The 27500-nt window shown below is 41.2% G+C and overlaps 2 protein-coding genes across 3 annotated transcripts in view; one reads left to right on the top strand and one right to left on the bottom strand.

The window, feature by feature from the left end:
* The window catches only part of klhl35 (kelch-like family member 35), a 14321-nt gene extending 668 nt beyond the window's left edge, over positions 1 to 13653 (bottom strand). The window contains exons 1-7 of the mRNA XM_067433796.1: positions 11893 to 13653; positions 9966 to 10376; positions 8912 to 9368; positions 5688 to 5872; positions 3925 to 4043; positions 3497 to 3685; positions 337 to 525 (exon numbers count right to left, since the gene is read on the bottom strand). Of these exons, the coding sequence (XP_067289897.1) occupies positions 337 to 525; positions 3497 to 3685; positions 3925 to 4043; positions 5688 to 5872; positions 8912 to 9368; positions 9966 to 10353 (1527 nt within the window). The 5' untranslated portion in view covers positions 10354 to 10376; positions 11893 to 13653. The remainder of the gene's footprint in view (positions 1 to 336; positions 526 to 3496; positions 3686 to 3924; positions 4044 to 5687; positions 5873 to 8911; positions 9369 to 9965; positions 10377 to 11892) is intronic.
* Positions 13654 to 14022: 369 nt separating this feature from the next.
* lrrc32 (leucine rich repeat containing 32) lies at positions 14023 to 22365 on the top strand. 2 transcript variants are annotated; one of them, XM_067433701.1, is made up of 3 exons: positions 14023 to 15773; positions 16636 to 16845; positions 20321 to 22365. In XM_067433701.1, the coding sequence occupies exons 2-3, from the start codon at positions 16765 to 16767 to the stop codon at positions 22202 to 22204; spliced, it is 1965 nt and encodes a 654-aa protein (XP_067289802.1). In that variant the 5' UTR covers positions 14023 to 15773; positions 16636 to 16764; the 3' UTR covers positions 22205 to 22365. The 2 variants fall into 2 exon arrangements, with proteins under 2 accessions (XP_067289802.1, XP_067289801.1); XM_067433700.1 differs by having other exon boundaries at positions 14024 to 15773; positions 16687 to 16845.
* The last annotated feature ends 5135 nt before the right edge of the window (positions 22366 to 27500 follow it).

The following is a 27500-nucleotide window of genomic DNA, read 5'->3' as shown; positions in this document are numbered from 1 at the left end:
TGTGATTGAGTGAGTGAGTGAGTGAGTGAGTGAGTGTGTGATTGAGTGACTGAGTGAGTGATTGAGTGATTGAGTGGTTGAGTGAGTGAGTGAGTGAGTGATTGAGTGAGTGAGTGAGTGAGTGTGTGAGTGAGTGAGTGAGTGAGTGAGTGAGTGAGTGAGTGAGTGAGTGAGTGGTTGAGTGAGTGAGTGTGTGATTGAGTGACTGAGTGGTTGAGTGAGTGAGTGAGTGAGTGAGTGAGTGAGTGAGTGAGTGAGTGAGTGAGTGTGTGAGTGAGTGAGTGAGTGAGTGTGTGTGTGTGTGTGTGAGTGTGAGTGTGATTGAGTTTTTCTCACCAGTTTGACGGGCAGTGTTGCTGCTGTACTCCAGCTGTCTCTACTGGGTGAGTAGCAGTAGATCTGGTCCAGTAATCCTCCGGTGACGTAGATGGAGCCGTTGAGTGTGACGGCGCTGATGGAGCGCTGAGAGAACGGGCAGCTCGACACAAACGACCAGCGGTCCATCGCCGGGTCATAACACTGCACCTGCGACAGCACAGCCAGCAATACTTCATACATGGGCTCTCACACACACTTCATATTCAGGGACACGGCTGTCTTCGGTAGAAATCCACAGGTATAATAAACAACAGAAGCTAATTGACCTTTGAATAGTTCAATCTTAGCGTTCATCCGAGTGTTATGTCCGGGGCTAGGTTCTGTGCATCAGCTGCTGATTGGCTGTCCCACATGACCTTGTGTTTGTCTAAAAATAGGAGGTAATTCGGCTGGAGATTTCTAAACGAGTGGTGGGAGAAAAACACTGACATTCTGGATCCACACGGCAATAAAATCCCAGACTAGCCGCTGTAATGATGAAGATACCGCAGAGACACAATTACTGTCCAAGGGCTTTAGTCACATATCAGCTTTTAGACAGTGAATGCGTTTGCATGACTTTATTAAAGGGCTCATATAATGGTTCATGCACTTTTACAAGCTGATTGTAAGGAAATGTGTGTTGGCAGTGACTGCACACAACCATCCCATAATGATAAAAATCCTTCAATTGTTTTTTTAATCTCCTTATGTTTTCTCCCGTTTCAAATCAAGCCGTTCGATGTGTGACGTCACAAGCCCCGCCCACGACTGCTGATTGACAGCAGCGTTTCAGCTCAGACCCGCCCCCTGAGCGAGCACAAGATGTCCGCCATTGTGGATCCGCTGGAGCAGAATGGCGTCTCAGCGATTGTGGTGTTCTGTTGTTGGCTGTAATAATGAACACAGCAGCCATTTTGATGTTGATTTATCTGATATATCGATCTGATACGGTTGAACTTGCACAGATGTGTCCTGAGAGACTCAAACTTTCTCCTGTTGTCTAAGCAACGCTTCACACTCAAAGCCCCCACAGAACAGAGGGGCGGGGTGAGCAAAGCTCATTAGCATAAAAGGCACATGCACAGAAACGGCTTGAGCTGTTTTTCACCAGGTTAAACGAGTGATTTCTTAGTATACTAAATAGAATTTTTAATTAAAGTATATTACAAAGTTTTAATTTAGACACTAAATAATCATATTAACTTGTACAAAAATGGCATTATATGACCCCTTTAATAAACCGGTAATTTCCTTGTAGTGACGTTAATAATAATAATGTCCGTATCTGACTCTGAGTATTCCAAATGTTCCGTCAGTCGTGATGTTAATGAAGCGTGCACTATTTACGGCTCATATTATCCCTCATGCAGTTATGCAGTGGTGGGCTCAGGGCCATCAATGAATGTGTGTCTGAACGTCTAAATGCACTTACTGTATATTTCAGTACGTTACAATTATATTTCCAGAAAGAATGTGGTTATGTTTTGTGAGGCTGAGCTGTATTCTCCATATGTCATCATCTAACGCATCACAGCTCCGTGGACTAGCACTAGTAGAACAGCGAGCCTTCCATTGAAGCTGCTGTTTTCTATTGGATCATAACTTTGACTGACGTGGGTCATCAGCCAATCAAATTCTGATGTGTAGTGATAGACCGCCCCAGAGGCCAGCGTAACTGTAGTACATGCATTGCATTATTGTATTTTGTATGTATAGGCGTGTGTGTGTGTGTGACATATGAGGACCCAAATGTGTATAATGCCATGGGTATGACACAGGTATTACAGGAGAGGGTGAAATATGAGGACATTACCCATGGCCCCACTTTACAAAAGGCTTATAAATCACACAGGAGGAGTTTTTATGAGAAAGTAAAAATGCAGAATGTGTCCTGTGATGGGTAGGTTTAGGGGCAGTGTGTGTGTGTGTGTGTGTGTGTGTGTGATGGGTAGGTTTAGGGGCTGTGTATGTGTGTGTGTATGTGTGTGTGTGTGTGTGTGTGTGTGTGTGTGTGTGTGTGTGTGATGGGTAGGTTTAGGGGCTGTGTGTGTGTGTGTGTGATGGGTAGGTTTAGGGGCTGTGTGTGTGTGTGTGTGTATGTGTGTGTGTGATGGGTAGGTTTAGGGGCAGTGTATGGGGATAGAATGAACAGTTTGTACAGTATAAAAACCATTACGCCTATGGAATGTCCCCATATGTCACAAAAACAAATGTGTGTGTGTGTGTGTGTGTGTGTTGATTGTTAGTGAAGGCCCTGACTGAAACCCCACGGTACGCTACCGCAGTTATGAGTACTTCTACTTCTGGTGCAAGATGAGAACACATCTTAAAAGAGTCTGTGTTTGTGAAAGATGTCCTTATTTCATGCAAACATCAGCTGTAAGTTTGTGTTTGTGTCCCTATCACACGTGCGCTCTTCAGTAAGCCGACAGAAAGCAGTTTAATGCGTTTACATGCCGCGCAAAATCAGGAGAAGAGGCAAAAAACTCCCTGAGTCGAGCGGTTTATGCTCACGCCGTTTATGAGCTTACTCCGATAAAAGAAAACGGTTACCGCGGTTACATGACCATGACCATTGTCGGATTATTGGGCATAATCGGCTTTTTTTCGGCGAGTTTAAGCACTTCAGGGGCGGGGTTTAAGCGCTTGAGGGGTGGGGTTAAAGCACTTCAGGGGCGGAGTTTCAGCTCTTCAGGGGCGAAGTTTAAGCGCTTCAGGGGCGGGGTTAAAGCTCTTCAGGGGCGGAGTTTAAGCGCTTCAGGGGCGGAGTTTAAATGCTTCAGGGGCAGAGTTAAAACACTTCAGGGGCAGAATTTAAGTGCTTTAGGGGCGGAGTTTAAGCTCTTCAGGGGCGGAGTTTAAGCTCTTCAGGGGCGGAGTTTAAGCTCTTCAGGGGCAGGGTTAAAGCACTTCAGGGGTGGAGTTTAAGCGCTTCAGGGGCGGAGTTTAAGCGCTTCAGGGGCGGAGTTTAAGCTCTTCAGGGGCGGAGTTTAAGCTCTTCAGGGGCAGAGTTTAAATGCTTCAGGGGCAGAGTTAAAACACTTCAGGGGTGGAGTTTAAGTGCTTTAGCGGCGGAGTTTAAACACAGTATATGATTGGTGTATGATTATGAGATTATGATTATGATTTATATTACCTTGTTGGTGTTGGTGTGGTCGCTCTCGGCTCCTCCAATGACGTAGAGTTTGCCGCCGCAGCTGCTCAGAGCCGCAGAACTCACAGCCAGAAGCAGATCAGAGACGCCGGTCCAACAGTTCTCATGAGGACTATAGCACTCCACACTGGACAGACGCTCACGGCCATTATAACCACCCACCACGTACAGCTGCACACACACACACACACACACACACACATGAGGACTATAGCACTCCACACTGGACAGACGCTCACGGCCATTATAACCGCCCACCACGTACAGCTGGACACACACACACACACACACACACACATGAGGACTATAGCACTCCACACTGGACAGACGCTCACGGCCATTATAACCGCCCACCACGTACAGCTGCACACACACACACACACACACACACACACACACAAAGGCCTCACCTTCCCACACACAGAGCTCATCTTATGCCTCCATCTACCCTTGCTCAGGCCGTGGACTCGAACCCACTGATTGAGCTGCGTCATGTAGCGCCACACATCTGAGCTGTTCAGCTGCCCGCCTGCAAACACACAACACACACACGTCACCATTACACACCACACGCTACACAACACACACTACACAACACACACCTGCTTAATAATTTAACCACATGCTCACGGTTCATGTCTTGCACAAGTTGGATGGATGGATGGATATCAGAGGATGGGTACATGGTGGTCATAAAGGGATGGACATGGTCAGAAACAATGCTCAGGTCGGCCGTGGCATTTAAACGATGCCCAATTGGCACTAAGGGGCCTAAAGTGTGCCAAGAAAACATCCCCCACACCATTACACCACCACCACCAGCCTGCACAGTGGGAACAAGGCATGATGGATCCATGTTCTCATTCTGTTTACGCCAAATTCTGACTCTACCATCTGAATGTCTCAACAGAAATCGAGACTCATCAGACCAGGCAACATTTCTCCAGTCTTCAACTGTCCAATTTTGGTGAGCTTGTGCAAATTGTCGCCTCTTTTTCCTATTTGTAGTGGAGATGAGTGGTCCCCGGTGGGGTCTTCTGCTGCTGTAGCCCATCCGCCTCAAGGTTTTGTGTGTTGTGGCTTCACAAATGCTTTGCTGCATACCTCGGTTGTAACGAGTGGTTATTTCAGTCAAAGTTGCTCTTCTATCAGCTTGAATCAGTCGGCCCATTCTCCTCTGACCTCGAGCATCAACAAGGCATTTTCTCCCACAGGACTGCTGCAGACTGGATGCTCTTCCCTTTTCACACCATTCTTTGTAAACCCTAGAAATGGTTGAGTGTGTAAATCCCAGTAACTGAGCAGATTGTGAAATACTCAGACCGGCCCGTCTGGCACCAACAACCATGCCACGCTCAAAACGGCTTAAATCACCTTTCTTTCCCATTCTGACATTCAGTCTGGAGTTCAGGAGATTGCCTTGACCAGGACCACACCCCTAAATGCACTGAAGAACTGCCATGTGATTGGCTGATTAGATAATTGCATTAATGAGAAATTGAACAGGTGTTCCTAATAATCCTTTAGGTGAGTGTAAATTACAGCATTCAGGTTTAAAGGCTATGATGAATGACAGATATGCGTGACAAAGTGATGTTTTGGGTGAACTAACAGAGGGCTGTGAGATCATAATCACATGTTTGTCTGCCGATAGAACTCTCAGGAATCACGTCAACACATTCTGATCCCAGATCTGATAGAGTAACTCCGAAACACGCTGCCAAAAAATGCTCTTCTTCCTCAGTATTTGTGTCTTGTTTCCAGTCAAAATATCTAAAAGTTCTTACATTAAGAAACATTTACTAGACAAGCAAAAATTATTGTTCTGTTTTGGGGAAAAATAACTTTTGAGAGTTTTTGCTTAAAATAAGATAAATAATCTGCCAATGGGGTGAGAAAAATAATCTTAATTCAAACAGAAAACAAGATTATTTTTCTCACCCCATTGGCAGATTATTTATCTTATTTTAAGCAAAAACTCTCTTCATTTTGAGTTATTTTTCCCCAAAACAAGACAATTACTTTTGCTTGTCTAGTAAATCTTCTTGTTTTAAGAATGTTTAGATGTTTGGACTAGAAACAAGACAGAAATACTGAGTAAGAAGAGCATTTTCTGCAGTGCAGACGGGCCTGATCTCAGCTGAAGCAGCGTTGTGCCGTCTGTGATATGTACCTGATAAATAGATGTCGTTCTGAAGCTCACAGACGGCGAACTCAGATTTGCCGTATCCGGGCAGGACGTTTGCCGGAAGCCATTCTCCGGACGCCAGGCTCAGCTTCTCCATGAAGGACAGTTTGGAGAACCCGTTCTTATCACAGCCGCCAATCACGAAGATCATCTCAGCCCAGCCTGAGCTCCTGAAACACAGTCACGTGCTTTAGACCAGGGCTTCTCAAACTGGGCTCCAGAAATATCAAAGACAAAGTAATAAAGGTTAAAGCGAACATTAACTGTTTCATTTCTGAATGTTTCTCTCTTTTCTTGTATACATACTTTCCAGAATTGTATGTTTGCTTTTAATCGTTCTAGTATTTTCTCACTATAGGCCCCTTTATTTTGCTCTCCTGTGTTTTAAGGCAGCATTATTACATTTAAATGTATGCATTTAGCAGACGCTTTAATCCAAAGCTGAGGAGCACAGGAAGCGATCCGTCATGAAGAGGCGAGGAAACACAAAAAGTGCCCTAAATACTAAGATGTGTATACTACTCAGAGTAGCAAAAACCAGAAGAGGGAGGAAGAGTTTAGAAATATATATATTTTTTAATGATAAGTTTAAGTGCTCATGGAAAAGATGAGTTTTAGTCTTTTGAATTATTAATGCAGTACTAAGCAGCTTACACACACAGGACAGGCCGATAGTTTGGACACGTCACTGTCTGTAATGCTTTTGAAAGAAGTTTCTTCTGCTCATCAAGCCTGCATTTATCTGATCACAAATACAGAAACATTTAATATTGTGATATATTATTAAAATGAAAATTATTAGTTTTTCAGTGTATTCTCCTTTAAATGCTGATTTATTTCTGTGCTCAGAGCTCGTATGGGGGGGGGGGGGGGGGGGTAGAAAAACAAACTAATTCAAAGGAAAAACGACTTTTGTCTTAAAAACTCTTGTGCAGTGTATTATCTTCTTCAGCTGAAACTGAATCCGTTTATTAATTGATGATCTTCCTGGTTATCGCTGTGCAGCTGCTTTAAAACACACACAGTGTTGATTCTCTAAGGTTTATTTTTCTCCATCATGCCCTGATGGAGTTTCGGTTCCTTTGGTCGCCTTTGGCTTGGCTCGCTCAGTTGGGGACACTAACATTATGATCAGAGTTACTCAACTAAATATACAAATAACATTAATGAATGAGGTCTTATTTAATTCTATAAACTATAATCCTGATCTGCCAGCATTGTCTCTCTATGATAAATTAAAATAAGCTGATAACATCACTGTTTACTCCAGAACGACTGTACAGCCAAATCTAATTCTGCTGCAGTATTGTCCTGTTTAACACTGAAGCTGCTCTGACACAATCGGCACAGTGAGTGCGTTCTCATGCTCGCTCTTAAGCCGATTATGCCCAATAATCCGACAATGGTCACGGTCATGTAACCGCGGTAACCGTTTTCTTTTATCGGAGTAAGCTCATAAACGGCGTGAGCATAAACCGCTCGACTCAGGGAGTTTTTGCCTCTTCTCCTGATTTCGCGCTGCATGTAAACGCATTAACCTGCTTTCTGAAGAGCGCACGTGTGATAGGGACACAAACACAAACTCAGAGCAGATCTAACGCCCCCAGACAGAGCGAGCGTTTCGCGTGAGATAAGGACATCTATCCCAAACGCAGATCTTTAAGACCCAGAGCATTATAAAGATGTGTTCTCATCATCTCAGTCAGCAGAAGCAGAGGAGGTTCAGTCAGACGCTGCATGAGGGATAACCAAGCGGCAACCTCCCGCGATCTCTCTTGAAGCCAATACGGAAGTAATGTAAACTGCAGTTCCTCGGCTGGCCACTAGAGCGGCTCCAGAAGGAGCAGAATCTCATAGAGCCCCATGTTAAAATTCTCAACTTTAAAGCAGAAAAAAAACATGTTTACAGCCTGGGACAAATTGTGGTTTTGGCTTATAAGGCTAATTTTGATCTTCATGACGACTCTGAGGGGGTGAATTTTTTTATAACTCATTCGTTTACGTTATATAAAGCCTTAAGGTTCTGCATAATTAAGGGCGTGGTTACAAGTGGATAGCCATTTATCCGCCGTCTATAGTTATTGCGTCACCTCAGCTCCGCGCACATCCCGCCTTTTTGCCCATTTTCTGTTATCCGGGAGTGACACGCGATGACTCGCTCACAAGATGGCAACGCCCAGCTCGGCCATACTTTACGCTTCAGAACGGCTTATCAGAATCCTATGGGTGACGTCACGGACACTACGGCCATATTTTTTTACAGTCTATGGGGATAACATGAGCCGTAAATCTCCAGCTCTCGCTTCATTAACATCACGACTGACGGAACATGAGGGATACTCAGAGTCAGATACCGACATTATTATTATTATTAACGTCACTACAAGGACATAACCGGTTTATTAATAAAGTCATGTGAACACGGTTTAATTGAGTTGTCAGTTTACTGGTGTGCCTGTAAACATGCTAATAAAGTTAACTGACTGATTGTTTGTTTGTTTGTTTGTTTGTATGTTTGATTGACTGTTTGTTTGTTTGATTGACTGTTTGTTTGTTTGATTGACTGTTTGTTTGTTTGTTTGTTTGTATGTTTGATTGACTGTTTGTTTGTATGTTTGTTTGTTTGTTTGTTTGACTGTTTGTTTGTTTGTGTGTTTGATTGACTGATTGATTGTTTGTTTGTTTGTATGTTTGATTGACTGTTTGTTTGTTTGTTTGTATGTTTGATTGATTGACCGTTTGTTTGTTTGTTTGTTTGTTTGATTGACTGTCTGATTGTTTGTTTGATTGATTGACTGTTTGTTTGTTTGTTTGTTTGTTTGATTGACTGTTTGTATGTTTGTTTGATTGATTGACTGTTTGTTTGTTTGATTGATTGATTGACTGTTTGTATGTTTGTTTGATTGATTGTTTGATTGACTGTTTGTTTGTTTGTTTGTTTGTTTGATTGATTGATTGACTGTTTGTTTGTTTGTTTGATTGACTGTTTGTTTGTTTGTTTGTTTGTTTGATTGACTGTCTGATTGACTGTTTGTTTGTTTGTTTGTTTGTTTGTTTGTTTGTTTGTTTGATTGACTGATTGTTTGTTTGATTGACTGATTGATTGACTGATTGCTTGATTGATTGCTTGTTTGATTGTCTGTTTGTTTGACTGACTGCCTGACTGTTTGTTTGTTTGTTTGATTGATTGCGTGTCTAGCAGGACTCACCGGCGGGGTCTGGTGCGCTCCGACTGCACCTCTCGGCCGTATGCGTGGAACATTCGAGCCTCCTGCATCAGCGGGCGTATCTCTCTGCAGTCCTGCACCAGCTCGTCCGCCTCCAGGGAGCCGGTGAAGAAGGCCGGATCCAGCAGAGGGAGCCTGAGCTGCTTCATGAGCTCCGGCAGAGCTGAGGTCCTCTCGGCCGGCTGGTGGTGGACCCAGCGGAGCACAGCCGTCACCAGCACCTCCTCTGGGACCCGCAGCCGCTCGCAGCCCAGCAGCTCCAGCACGCGAGCCTTCTCCAGGCAGAGGAACTCCTCGTGCCGCAGCACCTGCTGGAAGTCCCGGTACAGCAGCGTCTGGCACTGCTCCTGCAGCGGCCCAAGCACATACGAGTCCGCGAAATCCAGGATACCGAGGCAGTTCGAGTGGCAGACGCGCTCCTGCAGGAACTGCACGCAGGCTTGGGGAAATAAATAACATTACTTCAGTAAAAGGGAAAGTTATGACACTACAATTATGATCCAAGTTATTCAACCAAATATAAAAATAAACTTAATTAATTAGGTCTTATTTAATTCTATAAACTATAAACAGCGAATTGATTCGTGATTCGGATCGTGAGTCAAACTGCTGAAATCACGAGACATTGGCAATCCGAATCATGAATCGATTCACTGATTCATAACCATTTGAATCTTTATTTGAGGATTGAACACAAACGCGGAAGAGAAGCCAATGCTGAATAAAGTCGTAGTTTTTGTTATTTTTGGACCCAAATGTATTTTGGATGCTTCAAGAGACTCTAATTAACCCACTGATGTCTCATATGGACTACTGTGATGATGTTTTTATTCCCTTTCTGGACATGGACAGTATAGTGTGCATACACTTGCATACGCTCTCGGACTAAATATAAAATATCTTTAACTGTGTGTGAAGATGAGCGGAGGTCTTACGGGTGTGGAGCGACATTAGGGAGAGGAGTTAATGACAGACATTTCATTTTTGGGTGAACTAATCCTTTAAGCATACAGGATTGAAGTAAATGCGAGCCCACCTTTGGAAAGCACGGACACATCCAGCCGGTCTGCCGCCTGAAAGACGCTCTCCACGGTCTCCTCGTCCAGCTTTAACCGGCCCTCGTATATGAAGTCCAGCAGCTGCTCCATGGCCGTGGCGGAGATGCCCTTGAGCTGCACCACCGTCTGCTGGCTCTCGCGGAAGCGGCTGGCGAACATGGTGCGGAAGAACCCGCTGCTGGCGCAGAGCGAGGCCCGGTGGCACGGGAACTCGCAGCCGTCCACCTGAAGCACCACATCCGTGAAGGTGCCGCTGCGCCGGTAACCGTTCAGCACCTGCAGGATGTGCTCGGCGTGACACGAGCCCGCGCAGATGCGGACCTTCGGCTGGCCGTCCGTCAGCTCGCCGTTAGCGCCGAAGCCCATTGAGGAACCAGTTAGGCCTTACACTGCAAAACACGCTACTCTTACTCAGTGTTTTTGTCTTGTTTTTTAGTCAAAATATCTAAAAATTCTTACATTAAGAAACATTTACTAGACAAGTACAAATTATTGTCTTGTTTTGGGGGAAAATAACTCAAAATGAAGAGAGTTTTTGCTTAAAATAAGATAAATAATCTGCCAATGGGGGGAGTATAATAATCTTGTTTTCTGTTTGAATTAAGATTATTTTTCTCACCCCATTGGCAGATTATTTATCTTATTTTAAGCAAAAACTCTCTTCATTTTGAGTTATTTTTCCCAAAACAAGACAATTACTTTTGCTTGTCTAGTAAATACTTCTTGTTTCAAGAAACAAGACAAAAATACTGAGTAAGAAGAGCATTTTTTGCAGTGCATATTTGATTCAAGTCTTCATTGTCATTTTTTAAATACACACCTGCAAACACAGCAAAAAAATGCTCTTCTTACTTAATTTTTGTCTGGATTCTAGTCTAAATAGGCCTATCTAAAAATTCTTAAATCAAGATGCATTTAGCTACTAAATAAGTAAAATTACATTTTTTACTTGTTTTCTTAAAAATAAAATCAAAATGTGTTTTTGCTTAAATAAGCTTAATGATCTGCCAATGCGGTGAGAAAAATAATCCTGTTTCTGTTTGAGGAACGAGCATGAGTTAAGCGTTATATTTGACTCAACTCATTTTTTAAATACACACATGCTCTTCTTACTCAGTAATTTTGTCTGGTTTCTAGTTAAAATATCTATTTAAAAAATCTTACATTAAGAAACATTAATCAGACAAGCACAATTATTGTCTTGTTTTGGGAAAAAATAACTCAAAATGAAGAGTTTATGCTTTTAAATAAGATAAATAATCTTAATTCAAACAGAAAACAAGACAGAAACACAGAGGAACGAGCAGACTGCAAATCTTCAGTCCATTCTCTTCTTCTCCAGTAAATGTGTCTTGATTTAAGTGAAGACAGAAGACACTACACTTGTCTTGTTTCCAGTCTAAATATCTAACAATTCTTAAATCAAGATGCATTTACTAGATCAGTAAAACGACATGAGATATTTGTTCTTGTTTTGCTGAAAATAAAATCTAAATGAAGAGAGTTTTTGCTTAAAACAGGCAAAATGATCTGCCAATGGGGTGAGGAAAATAATCTGATTTCTGATTGAAATCTTGTTTCTTGTTTCCAAACAGAAATAAAATTATTTTTTCTCAAAGACAAAATGACTGAGTAAGAAGTGTATAATCTTGAAATGAAAATGAGACACTAGCTGAAATAAAACGTTTAAATCTTTTTTAAAGTTTTAGTTTTAATGAACTATAATACATTCTAATAAACTCATACTAGACGAGTGGTTAAAACACTAAAGATTAAAACTGCTGAAACACTTCCCTTAAGCATCTTTGCAAAAGTTGTTTTTATGCAGACCAAAACCTGAACCTTTAATAAGCTTATTCTGTTCCCTTACGGATATGATCAGAATATAGAGTTATATCTGCTCACCTGTGTGAATAAAGCTTGGTCAGTTTCTTCAGTGGATCAGCATGAACACTCAGCTCCGCTTTAACACATTTATACCTGTGTGTGGGCGGAGCTTAAGCAGCTCATTTACATAAGCAAACTCAAGTCATTTCCTGTTCCCATTTAACCAACTTCCCTTCCCTGTTCGCTAGTATTATTGCTTCACTGTAAACAAGCACTGCTGCAGCATTCTTATCTGGCAAATTACAGGTGTTATGCATTCTGGAAGCTAAGTTATGATAATAACACGAACGGGGAATGTTCATCTATGTGGACTTTTATAAGGCAGACAGGTTTTGAGCCGTGTTTGAAGTTATTTTGACACATTCTTGTGTAAGTATCTAGTGAGCAGAGCAGGTGTTTCAGAGATCTTTATCTCTCTATATATACTTCCATTATCAATTCAGGTTCACATCACTGAACAAACATGCAGAAGCTGAAATGCCAAAAGCAGGAAATAATCCAACTGTGCTTCCGACAGCGGTATTCTCACAATTAAAGCTGAAAGGGTCAAATAAAAAGTGTATTAAATGTTGTTGTGTTCCAATTGTACCACAGAAATGTTTTATAGAAACCCATTTCCACCATGTAAGAAAAACCCCACGGGCCAGCCTTCGCTCCCCACGGTCATCAATGAGCCTTGGCCGCCCATGACCCTGTGGCCGGTTCTCCACTGGTCCTTCCTTGGAGCACTTTTGATAGATACTGACCACTGCAGACCGGGAACAGCCCACAAGAGCTGCAGTTTTGGAGATGCTCTGACCCAGTCGTCTAGCCGTCACAATCTGGCCAAACTCGCTCAAATCCTTACGCTTGCCCATTTCTCCTGCTTCACACACATCAACTCTGAGGACTAAATGTTCACTTGCTGCCTAATATATCCCACCCACTAACAAGAGATGAAGATCATCACCTGTCATAATGTTATGCCTGCTCGGTGCTTTTGTAAGCTATATTTATGATTTATTATTACTTTTATTATGTGGCGTAAATGGGCTGTCAAATGAAGGAGAACCTGCTTCAGCACACTGGCATTATTTATTTACGGTATTATTGTGTACTCGTCGAACGTGTTTTTGCGTCGTTGAGAGTGTAGCCAATCACAGACATGTCCGTTGATATTTAAAACGCAATGGCCAATCAGATGCGTTTACGTTAGTCTGCATCCGATAGAATTTTTTTCACCGCGGACTCTCCAATCCTCTCATTATAAGAGATTAACTTTGTGACGCGTCGATCAACTAAGACGAGTGACGGTTTTTAGTGATCATACAGGTTTTTTTTTATTATAAGTTTTTTCTTTTCGCGCTTTCTAGGCTATAATCCATTCAGAATTGGAACGGTTTCGTTTCATGTCGCTGAGAGACACTACTGCATTGAGTCGGAAGTGACATCATCGACAATATAAAAGCGCGAATTCACTCTCGAAAATGAAGTGATTGACAGTCATAAACACCAATAAATCAAAAATATATGTCAATAGTGTATAAAATGCAGACTAATAGAAACATATTCAAGTTGTAACATTTGTAAAACTAATCTTGTAAACTCTGTTTGTGAAGCCGTTACTTACACGCCATTTTATGAAGCGTCCGCTAGATGGAGACAAGAGCCCGCCATTATCATTAGCAGCGCGTCTGCTAGCACAACAAGACCTCTTGATATTATCCAGTTATTTCCATCATGTGTTTTATATATCTACTTAATACTTTACGACACTATTTGTCATGTTATCATTACACTAGCTTTTCTTACTTAGTATTTTTGTCCTGTTTTAAGTCCAAATATCTAAAAATTCTTACATTGAGAAGCATTACTACATAAGCAAAGGTTTTTGTCTTGTTTTGGGGGAAAATTACTCAAAATTGAGTGAGTTTTTGCTTAAAATAAGCAAATAATCTGCCAATTGGGGTAAGAAAAATAATCGTGTTTTCTTTTAGAATTAAAATTATTTTGCTTACCCCATTAGATTATTTAGCTTATTTAAATCAAAACTCTCTTCATTTTGAGTTATTTTCCCCCAAAACAAGACAATTACTTTTGCTTGTCTGGTAAATACTTTTTTAGATGTTTGGACTAGAAACAAGACAAAAATACTGAGTAAGAAAAGCATTTTTTGCAGTGTGCCTATACATTTGAAAATGTTATCTTGTTTATTATTATTATTCATTCTGTCCCTTACACAAATTAACCATAGTAGCCTATCATAGTAAAAGCGTAACCATGGTTAATTGATAGGGCCTACCATTTATATAACCACAGTTTTACCACAAATAGCCTACCATAAACTATGGTTAAAGTATAGTAAAGCCATGGTTAATTTGTGGTTTAACTAATAATGTTTCTTTGGTTTTATTTGTGGTTTTATTTGTTTCATAACGCCGTGTTTTGACTCCCATTGCTTATTTGGGTAACACTTTATTTTACAATGTAAACATTGTAATAACAGTAAATTATAGGGTGAATTCAGGGGGATTGAGACACGTTTTCCAAGTCATCTCAATGGCAAAAAGTGTCCCAAATCCCAATCCCCCGCCTGAATTCAATTACATGGCAACAAACCCTCAACCAAACCTTCTCTATAGTAATTAGCCTATGTAGCTAGTAAATCAATGTTAAATATATAATTACACTAACAATGACACCTGAACATAAAGTGTAACCCTTATTTTTATTGTCAGTGCATTCTTTTATATGTATTGTTTCAAATGCCCATCGTCTTTCTTGCGATGTACGATCTGACCTGTAGATGGCGCGCTGGTGTCGTCATCAAATCCTTATCCAGTAAAGAGAGAGATCGTCCGCTCATTAGCATAAACATAGCCTAGTTAGTCTAGTTTTTATGGTCTAAACAATAAATAAATGACATATCAATGGACAAAATATAATTTAATTGTGCTACAGATATCAAAGATCTTTTAAAAGAGTGTTCACTGATTGTCGTTAGCAAATGAACTATTTGTTTTCTGTGTTCTGTTGACAGTATTATTGTTAAATTTAGTGTAGGCTATTGCACATAACACCGCTTGACATTATAAACATGTATTTTTTCCTACTTGTAGTAATAAAGTTTTCTGCTTTGACTCGACAGAAGAAAAACTACACAGAAAAACAGAAATAAAGCCAAAACTAAAGCTCTTGAGGAAAGAGCACGAGTTTTCCCGCGGGAATCCTGAAGATGCGGCGGGAAAAAACGGTCACATGAGACACACACACACACACACACAGTGACACAGCGATTTCCGTTAATTACACACCAGTATATTTTAAAATATCCGAAAATATATTTCAAAGACATTTATCCGGAATAATAGTCAATATCAATGATGCGAACTTCATCAAATATCAGAGTGATGCAAACTTCACCAGTGAGACAAATTAAAAGACTAGAAAATTAAAAAAGCTCTAAAAAGACAATTTGTGAAAAATGACTATTCTAATTACACACGAACGCAATCAAAACACAAATTAGGCTACATTAGAAAACCGAAACAATCGGTAAACACAGACTTACATTATCGATCAAACAAAAAGTGTTCGAATGGGGCATGTTAATTCACTACGAAATTACAATACAGTTGTGTTTTAGGAACAGAGAGAGAGAGAGAGAGAGAGAGAGAGAGAGAGAGAGAGAGAGAGAGAGAGAGAGAGAGAGAGAGAGAGAGAGAGAGACCAATCCCACTTTAGCGCAGAAGGAAAAAACACGGGTATTTGCAGGATATTCTCACAGGATGTGTTGTCGGAGCAGAAAGAGAAAGAGAGTGTGTGTGTGTGTGTGTGAGAGAGTGTGTGTCCTGATCTGCAGTTAGACACTGAGGAGAGCAGTATGAGAGAGAAGAGCATTGGAGAAGCGCACTACTGAGGTAACACACACACACACACACACACACACACACACACTGAACAATCATCCACATGGAGTGAGTTTGAGCTCAAAACAAGAACTAATATCTGCCGATGTTTGATGCATTAAGATGATTTTTCTGACTTTATTGGCAGATATTAGTTCTTGTTTTGAGCTCAAACTCTCTTCACCATCGTCTGTCATTTCTCTTCTTCTTCAGTAATCGTGTCTTGATTTGAGAATGTGTTGATATTTGTGCTGGAAAACGAGACATTCTCATTAAATCCAGAATGATTTCATAGCTCTGGAGACTCAGGGTCTATAAAACACTGCAAATAATGCTTTTCTTACTCAGTATTGATGTCTTGTTTCCAGACAATGCATAGTTCTTATATATATATATACACTTAAATCAAGATGCTCTGACTAGAGGAGTAAAATGACACGAGATATTTTGTCTTTTGTGTGTGTGTGTGTGTGTGTGTGCTTAAAACAAGCGGTGGCCAGAAAAACATTATTTCTGTTTGAGACGAGATTTGTATTCTTGTTTTTAGCACAAACTCACCTTTTAGTCGTAATATCCTCAGTCGTGAGTATCTTTGAGCTTGACAGCCAGACAGAAACACTTTTGTGAAACTACAGCTCGTCTGATGCTGAACTTTAGTGAGTTATTGATCCGAGTTGTGATCTGAATCATGTCTGAGTTTATGAAAGCATCTGTGCTTTATGACGCTCGATATTCGGATGTTTTGTTGTCTGATCTGGATTGATGAGTAAGACTCGTTGTGATATTTTCAGCACATGATGTGGAAAGCATGATTAATAACCTTTAATATTTCTGCTGCGCTCGACACGTGGGCGTTTTGTCTGTCATATATCAGCGCTGAGACTGATCGTGTTTGAGACGCTGACGCGTGTTTCCACTTCACCAGAGGGTTAAAAACAGCCGCGGTGACGTCACGGCCTCACCTGTCCGTCTCTCGCGGACTCACCTGTGTGTGTGGAGCATCATGGGCTCGCGGCTCTGGATGCTGATGCTCGTGGTCCAGCAGGTCTCTTCCCACAGACGTCCATCTGAAGCCTGTCGAGTGGTGAGTTATCAATGCACATCACAAACACACTCAACAAAAAATGCTCTTCTTAAAGAAAAATAATCTTGTTTTCTATTTGAATTAAGATTGTTTTTCTCACCTTTTATTTGATTATTTATCTTATTTTAAGCAAAAACTCTCTTCATTTTGAGTTATTTTTCCCAAAACAAGACAAAATACTAAGTAAGAAGAGCTTTATTTGCAGTGTGATCAAGTGTTTGGGTGAAAAATGCCAACAGACGTTTTATTTCTCTCAGATAGATTGAGTTTTGCTTATATATATTATATATAGTTTTGCTTAGCGTCTTCTCTAGAATTTCAGAAGATTTGCTCTAATCCTGTAATGCAGAACATTATGTTATAATTCCGCGTTTTTGTCTCGTTTCCAGTCTAAATATCTAACAATTCTTAAACCAAGATGCATTTGCCTGTTTAAGCAAAATCTCGCTTCATTTTGTAATTTTTCCCCAGAAAACAAGAAAAAATATCTCATGTCTTTTTACTGATCTAGTAAATGCATCTTGATGTAAGAAATGTTAGATATTTAGACTAGAAACGAGACAGAATGACTGAGTCAGAAGAGCATTTTTTGCAGTGTGCTTGTTTTCTGAAAAATGTTTTAAATGGAGTGAGTTTGAGCTCAAAACAAGAACTAATATCTGCCGATGTTTGATGCATTAAGATGATTTTTCTGACTTTATTGGCAGATATTAGTTCTTGTTTTGAGCTCAAACTCTCTTCACCATCGTCTGTCATTTCTCTTCTTCTTCAGTAATCGTGTCTTGATTTGAGAATGTGTTGATATTTGTGCTGGAGACATTCTCATTAAATCCAGAATGATTTCATAGCTCTCTATGATTACTAGCGACTACTAGTTACTAATTAAAAAGAGTATAAAATAACAAAAGACATCATAGTCTATGTAAAGAGATACGCTTTAACTAAATATTTACTTGTTTCCAGTACAAATATCTAAAAATGGTTAAATAAAATGCTTCTAATAGATAAGGAAAATTACATATAAGTTCTCTGGAATATAAAATCAAGTTTTTATCTTAAAACAACTCAAATTATCTGCCAGTGGGGTCAGAAAAATAATCATATTCATATTTGGGACAAAAACAGGATTATTTATCTGACTTTTGTGGATAGTTTAGCTTGTTTTCCTTATCTAGTAAAAGCATCTTGATTTAAAGGGATAGTTCCCCAATAATGAGCCTGATGTTGATCTGCTGACCCCCAGGGCATCAACATGTAGGTGTGTGTGTTTCTTCAGGAGAACACAGATGAAGATTTCTAACTCAGCCGTTGCTGTGTGTCGGTCATATAATGATGTGAATGGGGAACAACTCTATGAGAGGGAAAAAAACATGCTTAGAGAGCACACACACACACACCCTGCTGCTCGTGACCACACACTGATGTCTGAAGACACGAACCCATCGGTTTCTGAGAGAAACACAACAGTATTTGTGTTATTTTTACCTCATATCAGACGAATCTCATCTAGTGTTCCCATCCGCTATTACTGCCGTCTGATGAGGTCACACTGGGGCGATCATAGATAGATATTGTGTAGACGCCTCATTTGGCTCATTCACTAATGAGGATCTACATAATATATATCTATCTCTCTGATAGAATTGTTCCCCATTCACATCATTATATGACCGACACACAGCAACGGCTGAGTTAAAAATCTTCATCTGTGTTCTCCTGAAGAAACACACACACCTACATGTGGATGCCCTGGGGTCAGCAGATCAACATCAGGCTCATTATTGGGGAAATAACTCTAAGAATTTATAGATAATTGGCCTGGAAACGAGTCAATAATCCTGAGTAAGAAAAGCTGTGTTCTTGAACTTTATGCCAGCAAACAGAAAATGAGTCATAAATTGGGGAGAAACGTCCAGTCATTTCTGATGAACTGACCACACCAGGTTAGGGAGTTCAGGAAGTGTCCTCTGATTGGCCGTCGCTGAGGAAGTGTGTGTAGGAAGAAACATCCATTATGTCTCCATCCTCTCGCCCAAATCTTCCGGAAATGGAGGGTTAGTCCCAGATTAGGGAAAGCCCAGTCCCTGGTGCACAGCTTATTATGATTATTAATATGTGTATTGTCATTATTTATATTGCTTTTATTTATTTTATACCTAGATGTTGTAAAGCACATTGGTCAACGTGTGTTGTTTTAATAGTGCTATATAAATAAAGCTGACATTGACACAGTCAGTCTTTGGCACGTTAGTATTTTCACCCCTCAAAAATGTTTTTAAGCCCGTTATTCATATATTTTGCAATAGCGTGTCAGTAGATAATATCAGTTTACATTTATTTAGCCATTAATTGTAATAATCGATGAGTCCAGTGAGATTTGTGTGTGCAAAGACTGCAAAAAATGCTCTTCTTACTCAGTATTTTCATCTAAAAATTCTTAAAGCAAGAAGTATTTACTTGACAAGCAAAAGTAATTGTCTTGTTTTGGGGAAAAATAACTCAAAATGAAGAGAGTTTTTGCTTAAAATAAGATAAATAATCTGCCAATGGGGTGAGAGAAATAATCTTAAAGCAATATTATTTTTCTCACCCTATTGGCAGATTATTTTGCAAAAACTTGTTTAAATTTTTCCCCCAGAAATCAAGAAAAAGTATCTTACACTCTAAAAAATTCTGAGTAAAAAACAACCCAATGTTGGGTCAAATATGGACTAACCCAGCAGTTGGGTTGCTTTAACCCAGCGAATGGGTTGTCTTGAGCAAATATTTAAATCAATCGGTGGGTTAAAACAACCCAGCATTTTTTAGAGTGTATGTCATTTTACTTATCAAGTAAATGAATCTTGATTTATGAAGTTTTAGATGTTTGAATACTAAATAAGGAGAGCATTTTTTGCAGTGTACTGACACACTATTGCAAAATATATAAATGTCTGGCGTAAAAAATTCTGGGGAGTTGAAGACTTTTGCACCGTACTGTACGTCATACAATGTGTTGCAATATTCCAGGAAACAGATCCCACTGCACACAACGCTCTTCTGACTCAGTCATTTAGTCTTGTTCCAGTCCAAATATCTAAATATTCTTAAATCAAGATTAATTTACTAGATCAGTAAAACGACAGGAGATATTTTTCCTTGTCTTCTGGGGGAAAATATCTAAATGAAGAGAGTTTTGCTCAAAACAGGAAAATGATCTGCCAATGGGTCGAGAGAAATAATCTGATTTCTGATTGGGACGGAAACAAGAAACAAGATTATGTCTCTCACCCCACTGGCAGATCATTTTCCTGTTTTAAGCAAAAACTCACTTCATTTTATTTTCAACAAAACAAGAAAAAATATGTCGTTTTACTGATCTAGTAAATGCATCTTGATTTAAGAATTGTTCGATATTTAGCCTGGAAACGAGAGTCAGAAGAGCATTTTGTGCAGATTAATGTTGAGTAACGTCCTTCTTTCCCTTCGCTCTCAGGTCCTGGACGATGTTGACTGCAGTCTTCTAAACCTCCGGAGAATCCCGCCGGAACTCCCGACCGTTATCCGCCGGCTCGACCTTTCCCAAAATCTGCTGCAAAACCTCACGGATCAGGATCTGCCGCCGGCCTCCGAAGTACGCATTCTGGACCTGCACCAAAACCAGATCCAGTTCATCCAGCCGGGCCTCTTCCAGAACATGAGCCGTCTGGAGGAGTTGGATCTTTCGGGAAACTCGCTGTATCTTCACGCGGCGTTGAACACACACATCGGCCCGATCCGATCCCCGTGGCGAATGGATCTTTCCGGAAACGGCTTGTTTACGGATATGAGCGATTTGTTCCTAAAGGACGCGCCGGCGCTCACACACCTCTCCTTAAACGGGAACAGCATCACTAAAATAACCAAAGGGATGTTCAACGGATCTCAGGCGTTACAAAGCATCGATCTGCACAACAACGTCATCATCGAGATCGAAGAAGGCGCGTTCGAGCCACTATCGGGACTCACACAACTCAATTTATCCATGAACTCGATCTCGTGCATCACGGATTTTAACCTCGTTCAGCTCAAGACTCTGAACTTAAGCAAAAACAGCCTGACGAACTTCCAGACGGAGGAATCGGAGCAAGAGTTTGAGCTTACGAATCTGGACCTGAGGGAAAATAAAATCCTCTACTTTCCCGTGCTCCCGCAAAAGAGCAAACTCACACACCTGAATCTGTCCAGAAATCTGCTAAGGAGTGTAAACTGCTCCGGTCCGCTAGAAGAGCTCGAGAATCTGAAGGAAGCCGGATATTTGTTGAGCGATCCCGAAAAAACGCTTTCCCTCTGCGCCGATAACAGGCATCAGGATCTTCCACGTTTGGTCTTCTTGGACTTGAGCTACAATCAGCTCAAAGCGGTCCCGTCGGCGTTCTTCGCCAGCATGATTGCTCTGGAGAGCCTCAACCTCAGCAATAACTGTTTGGAGAGCTTCGCCGTGGACAATCTGAGCTCTCTGAAGACTTTAGACATCAGCTCCAACAATCTCCAGAACTTCTCCTTCCACGGAGCCGCGCTAGAAGCTCTGCATTTGGAGGGAAACGCGCTCCATACGTTAGCCATGGACAGCTTTTCCCGGCTCCCGAACATCCGGAAGCTTTATCTTCGGGAAAACCAGCTTCAGGTTTGCTCTCCGGAGAGTCCGATTTATGGATGCGTCCAGCTTTCGTCCATCCCCACGCTGACTTTTCTGGATCTTTCTGAGAACGGGTTGCTCTCGATCCCGTCGGGATCGTTCCGAGGCAGCTCGCTGCAAAGCCTGGATTTATCCCAGAATCCCGGAATAGACGTCGGACAATCGTCCCTCTCTGGTCTAGAGGCGTCTCTCTCCCAGCTTTCTCTGAGGGGTAACCAAATGCAATCCCTAGAAATCGACTTCAGCCTTTTCCAGAAGTTGACATCTTTGGATTTGTCGGTGAACCGGCTCACCGGCGCCTCTTTGTGGAGCGGAGAATCCTCCGTGGAATCCTTAAACCTGCAGAATAATAGTTTGGTTACGCTCGCGCCCGGAACGATCCAGAAAACGCTCCGGACGTTATTCTTGGGCTCGAACCCGTTGAGCTGCTGCAGAAACCCGCAGCTCCTCACACTCCTCCGGGAGAAAAGGCTGAGCGTGCCAGACCTCGGCCGAGCCACCTGCTGGTTTTCCCGAGATTTGGAGCGCGTGGAGATCGGCGTGAGCGCCGTGAAGCCGGAGCATTGCCAGTCCGCGGATGGGAAAGTGCTGTGGATTAGCGTGATCGTGGTGCTAGCGTTGGGACTGGCGCTGGTGCTCGCAGTCACGCTAAAGCTCGGTCACTCAAAAAGGCATCGATTCAAAAGAGGCTTCAAGGCCTGAACACGAAAGAAGGAAAAGAAACTGGCCGAGCGGCCGCATGCATGACTCCGGGTTTCAGAGTGTGATGCGTGGGCGATCTGGAACTATCACCTTACTCAGTATTTTTGTCTTGTTTCTAGTCCAAACATCTAAACATTCTCAAAACAAGAAGTATTTACTAGACACGCAAAAGTAATTGTCTTGTTTTGGGGGAAAATAACTCTAAATGAAGAAAGTTTTTGCTTAAAATCAAATCAAAAACTCTCTTCATTTTTAGTTATTTTTCCCAAAACAAGACAATTACTTTTGCTTGTCTAGTAAATACTTCTTGTTTTGAGAATGTTTAGATGTTTGGACTAGAAACAAGACACAAATACTGAGTAAAAAAAGCATTTTTTGCCCAGAACAGAAGGACAGATTTGTATCTGGGTTTGATTGGCAGTGACACTACACTTTCTGATTATATTGCATGCACTTTACTGACTGTGATTTGTGATTATAGGTGTCAAATGTTTGCATATTGCAAAACCACCTTGTCCAGATGCAAAACATTGTGTGTGTGTGGGGGGGCATGTTTTTGTGACATATGAGGACTCAAGTGTGTATAATGCCATGGGTATGACACAGGTATTACAGGAGAGGGTGAAATATGAGGACATTACCCATGGCCCCACTTTACAAAAGGCTTATAAATCACACAGGAGGAGTTTTTATGAGAAAGTAAAAATGCAGAATGTTTCCTGTGATGGGTAGGTTTAGGGGCAGTGTGTGTGTGTGTGTGTGTGTGTGTGTGTGAGTGTTAGCCCAAGGAATGTCATCGGACAGAGGAAGCGTTTTTACTGCAACACCTGCGCTGCTTTCCTGTTGTTGAGCTCAGTTTCCGTCCGTGGCGTCAATGATTTATTCATTCAAACGCAATTGTGTTTGACTGGTGATCAAATTTAGCTCCGCACACAAACACACACACGCACACACACACACCAGCCATGATGTTTGTTTGGTCTTTTTTAGATATTTCCAGCCCGGCACAGGAATAGGTTTGACCCTGGTGTCTATATCAGGTGCTGTTCATGAGGATAAAGTTAGACAGGAAAGCCCTGTTGAGGGAAGCGTATTATCATCACCACAGATATTAATAGAGGCCCGTTTGAGGCGGCCATGACACGAGCTTCCTCCTGTCGGTCTGAGTCACGGCCTTCTGCTTTCAGATACACATGACACAGCCACTACTATATGAAGGAACTATTATCATAATGTTTGCATACTGAACTCCTGTGTAAATCTATTTATAAAGTATTTTCCTAAATAAAAGGTCTCTGTTACGTGCTGTCTGCGGTGTGTGTTCCTCTTTTAGGCCCAAATCATCATCATAACACACACGTCATGAAGTCGTTTGCATGATCACCTAAAAAGGAAATGCTTCGTCTTTGACATCACACAGATTACATCACTTTTAGGATGTGCAACTACTAGAGCATATTAGACATTAGTCAAATTAGTATTCGGTCACTGCTTTGGGAATCTCACATGTGGTTCGCAATATGATCTTCTTCCTCAAAACGGCTGCTGTGTGTAAAATATCTAAACACTCTTAACGCAGATTACTTCAGCAGCACCATGACTGAAAACATTATGAGCTTAAAACAAGAACAAGAAGTCATTTCTAATTTTTAAATCGCACTTAAAGGGATAGTTCACCCCAAAATAAAAATCAGCCCATGATTTACTCAAGCCATTCTAGGTGTGTGTGACAATCCAGGCGGATCTCACGAAAATGCGTATAAATAGTACGAGTGTGCAATGTCGTGGAATGAATACGGCAGTAGGTACACAAGTACAGTATTTTTTTATTTAATGTTTTTGATGCTTGGACTTGAAATAAGACAAAATTACTATAAGAAAAGCATTTAATCGTGCAACTAAATTGCATGTGCTGCAATAGGATTCTGGTGCGATACACTGCGTCTCAACTGTACCCCGCTGACCACCTCGGACATTTCTCCGTATTTTACGACTGCCTTACATGACACACAGTCATGCAATATGCCCGTTCTCAGAGCACAGATTAAGGTTTAAGAAAATGTAAGTTAACTTTAACAGTCATGTAAGGATGAGAAGCTATTCAATGGGGAAGAGCTGTGGTGAAATGAAAAATTGACCTTTGAAGAAAAACGTTCACCGATATCTTCGGACTGGAGAAGCGCACAGACTTCAAATTTTCCACGATTGAAGAGGACACTAATGCGCATGTGCGAAGCAAATATCACAGAGCAGACTTGTTGTGCACGCAAGTTATTTGAGGTGTCTCAAATGTACCCCTGTACTCGGTCTACTCTACTATTTATACGCATTTACATGTGATTGGGTTGCTGTTTCTGTTTTGAAGTCCATAAAAGGGCATCTATCCATCATAAAAGTGGATCTGTCCATCATAAGGCGCCCGAGGGCGAGGGAATTTTCTGAGGGAGTTTTAGAGTTTAAAAATAACATACATTTAGTTTTTTTTATCGTTTAAGACGAGCCTTAAAGGACAAAACCTATTTTGCATGATATCAAAAACAGATTCTCCGCATAAAAATGAAACCTAGCAATATCAATATTAAAAGCAAGACCGTTTATATACTCAATAATAATGTCCCCAACACAGAGACTTGAGGTTCTCCCCTAACCTCATACATGAAGTCTTTATGGGCTCATGAACAGAAAGAGCCATTCGCTGCCACTAAAGGATGGAAGAGCCAGAAGATCGCAGAGGGATCAGCACAATGCCATCGGGCTGTTCAAACCGGAAGAGCTGCAGGAAACCAGCAGAACACACACACACACACACACACACATACACACACACACACACATGATGGGACACCAAAGTCCTCAAAGACCCGCTGCTGTTCGTGTGACTGACCACTGCCTACGGCTCTATAAGGGATCCTGCTAACACACACACACACACACACACACACGATAACAGTGATGATGATGATGAAGACTGCTATTGTTTCAGAGATGCCACAGACGCTCTTCAAACACGTGACTCTCCGGTAATTGCACGGTCATGTAAAAACAAGAATGTCCTACACATCACACTGGCGGGATTTACAGTAATTATATAAATAACACCGCTGCTGTAATAAACGCATAATTGTCAGTGTGCGGCTCGAACACAAACAGAACCTGATACGGAGAGATGATGATGATGATGATGATGATGATGATGATGGTGGTGGTGGTTTGGTCACGTCAGGGGAACAAGGTTCTCTTGATCTCACACACAAGCGGCTCATTATACACGCTGCCGATCCGTGACATCACGATGACATCATCACTCTCTAAAACATTCTGGGTTAGGTTGGAAATGGACAAACCCAGAAATTGGGTTGTTTGAACCCAGTGAATGGACCCATTCAAACAACCCAATTTCTGGGTTTGTCCATATTCAACCCAACTTGGGTTGTTCATAACCCAGAATGTTTTAGAGTGCACGTGAATTTCATATCCATAAGACTAAAGGGAATGAATCTCATCTTGTCTTTATGGCTGATTTTCATCGGTATATTGAGTCATTCTCAAGCATATATTCAAGCTTGAAAACTGAACAGTCTAAAAATGCTGGGTTAAAAACAACCCAAGTTGGGTTGAAATGGACAAACCCAGAGATTGGGTTGTTTGAATGGGTCCATTCACTAGGGTTCAAACAACCCCATTTCTGGGTTTGTTCATTTCAACCCAACTTGGGTTGTTTTTAACCCAGCATTTATTAGAGTGAACTACATGCTCTCTTCCTTTTTGTTTATTTTTTATTTTATTTAATATGATTTTGTTTATTGTGTTACTTTATACAATAGAACTATTTTTCTTATTTGTCTTTTCTCTTTGGATGTCTTGTTAAATATGTAGATGTATGTTATGTTTATAAGTTAAATGTCAGCGTGCTGGTGCCGAGCAGAAGATGAGCAGAGCGCTTCTGTCACTCGTTCAGCCCTGAAGCAAACGAACCCGTTTAACTGCCAGGTCAGAGACACTAAAGACGCTTATAATGTTACAAAAGATTCTGTTTCGAATAAAAGCTGTTCTTTTGAACTTTCTATTCATCAAAGCGGACGGTTTCCACAACAATATGAATCGTTCCCACACTGATAATAATCATAAATGTGTGTTGAGCACCAAATATAGTCAGAGAACAGCTACACTGGAGGAATATTACAGTTTTACTGGAGTTATGATCAGATCAGCTTTGGTCAGCAGGAGACATTTGAGCACTATAGCGTGTGTGTGTGTGTGTGTGTGTGTGTGTGTGTGTGTGTGTGTTGGGTAGGTTTAGAGGCAGTGTAAGGGAATAGAAAATACGGTTTGTACAGTATAAAAACCATTACGCCTATGGAGTGTCCCCATATGTCACAAAAACAAACATGTGTGAGTGTGTGTGTGTGTGTGTGTGTGTGTTTGTGTGTGTGTGTGTGTGTGTGTGGTATAGCATGTCAAAATTGTAACTTTTTGAGCGTGTGCAAAAACACCCATTTTTGTGTGTGTCCCTTTAAATGCAAATTAGCTTCTTCTCTTCTAGAAAGGGGGCGGAGCTTCAAGAGCTTATGTTAGCAGCTCCAATTACCTCACACACACACACACACACACACACACACACACACATACACACACAGGAGGAGAAGAATTGACTAATTGACTAATCAGCATGTCTGCTTGACCCTATACCGACTAGGCTACTAAAGAGATGCTTCCAGAGGTCACAGATCCTCTGCTTATCATTATTAACTCATCCTTGACATTAGGATATGAGCCGAACACTTTTAAGTTGGCTATAATTAAACCACTTATTAAAAAAACACAACTTGATCCTAAAGAATTAGCCAATTACAGCCAATCTCGAGTCTACCGTTTCTATCAGAAACACTAGAAAAGGCCGTGTCTTCACTACTATGCTCCTTTCAGACAGAAATGATATCTGAGAGGATTTCCAGTCAGGATTTAGACCGTATCATAGCACTGAGACTGCTCTCATTAGAGTTACTGTGTGTGTGTGTGTGTGTGTGTGTGTGTGTGTGTGTGTGTGTGTGTGTGTTTTAGACCGTATCATAGCACTGAGACTGCTCTCATTAGAGTTACTGTGTGTGTGTGTGTGTGTGTGTGTGTGTGTGTGTTTTAGACCGTATCATAGCACTGAGACTGCTCTCATTAGAGTTACAAATGATTTCCTCTTATCATCTGATCGTGGTTGAGTCTCTCTATTAGTGTTACTCGATCTTAGCGCTGCATTCGATACTATCGACCACAATATTCTTCTGAATAGACTCGAGTTATG

Source organism: Pseudorasbora parva, chromosome 23 (genome assembly GCF_024679245.1).
Source record: "Pseudorasbora parva isolate DD20220531a chromosome 23, ASM2467924v1, whole genome shotgun sequence".
Taxonomy (NCBI): Eukaryota; Metazoa; Chordata; class Actinopteri; order Cypriniformes; family Gobionidae; genus Pseudorasbora; species Pseudorasbora parva.
This window is presented reverse-complemented; position numbering and strand designations above follow the sequence as displayed.

Excerpts from the sequence above, each read along its gene's own strand:
- lrrc32 (XM_067433701.1), top strand. The coding sequence starts at position 16,765 with ATGGGCTCGCGGCTCTGGATGCTGATGCTCGTGGTCCAGCAGGTCTCT. Across the intron at positions 16,846-20,320 it reads CATCTGAAGCCTGTCGAGTG|GTCCTGGACGATGTTGACTG; the intron begins GTGAGTTATCAA and ends CTTCGCTCTCAG.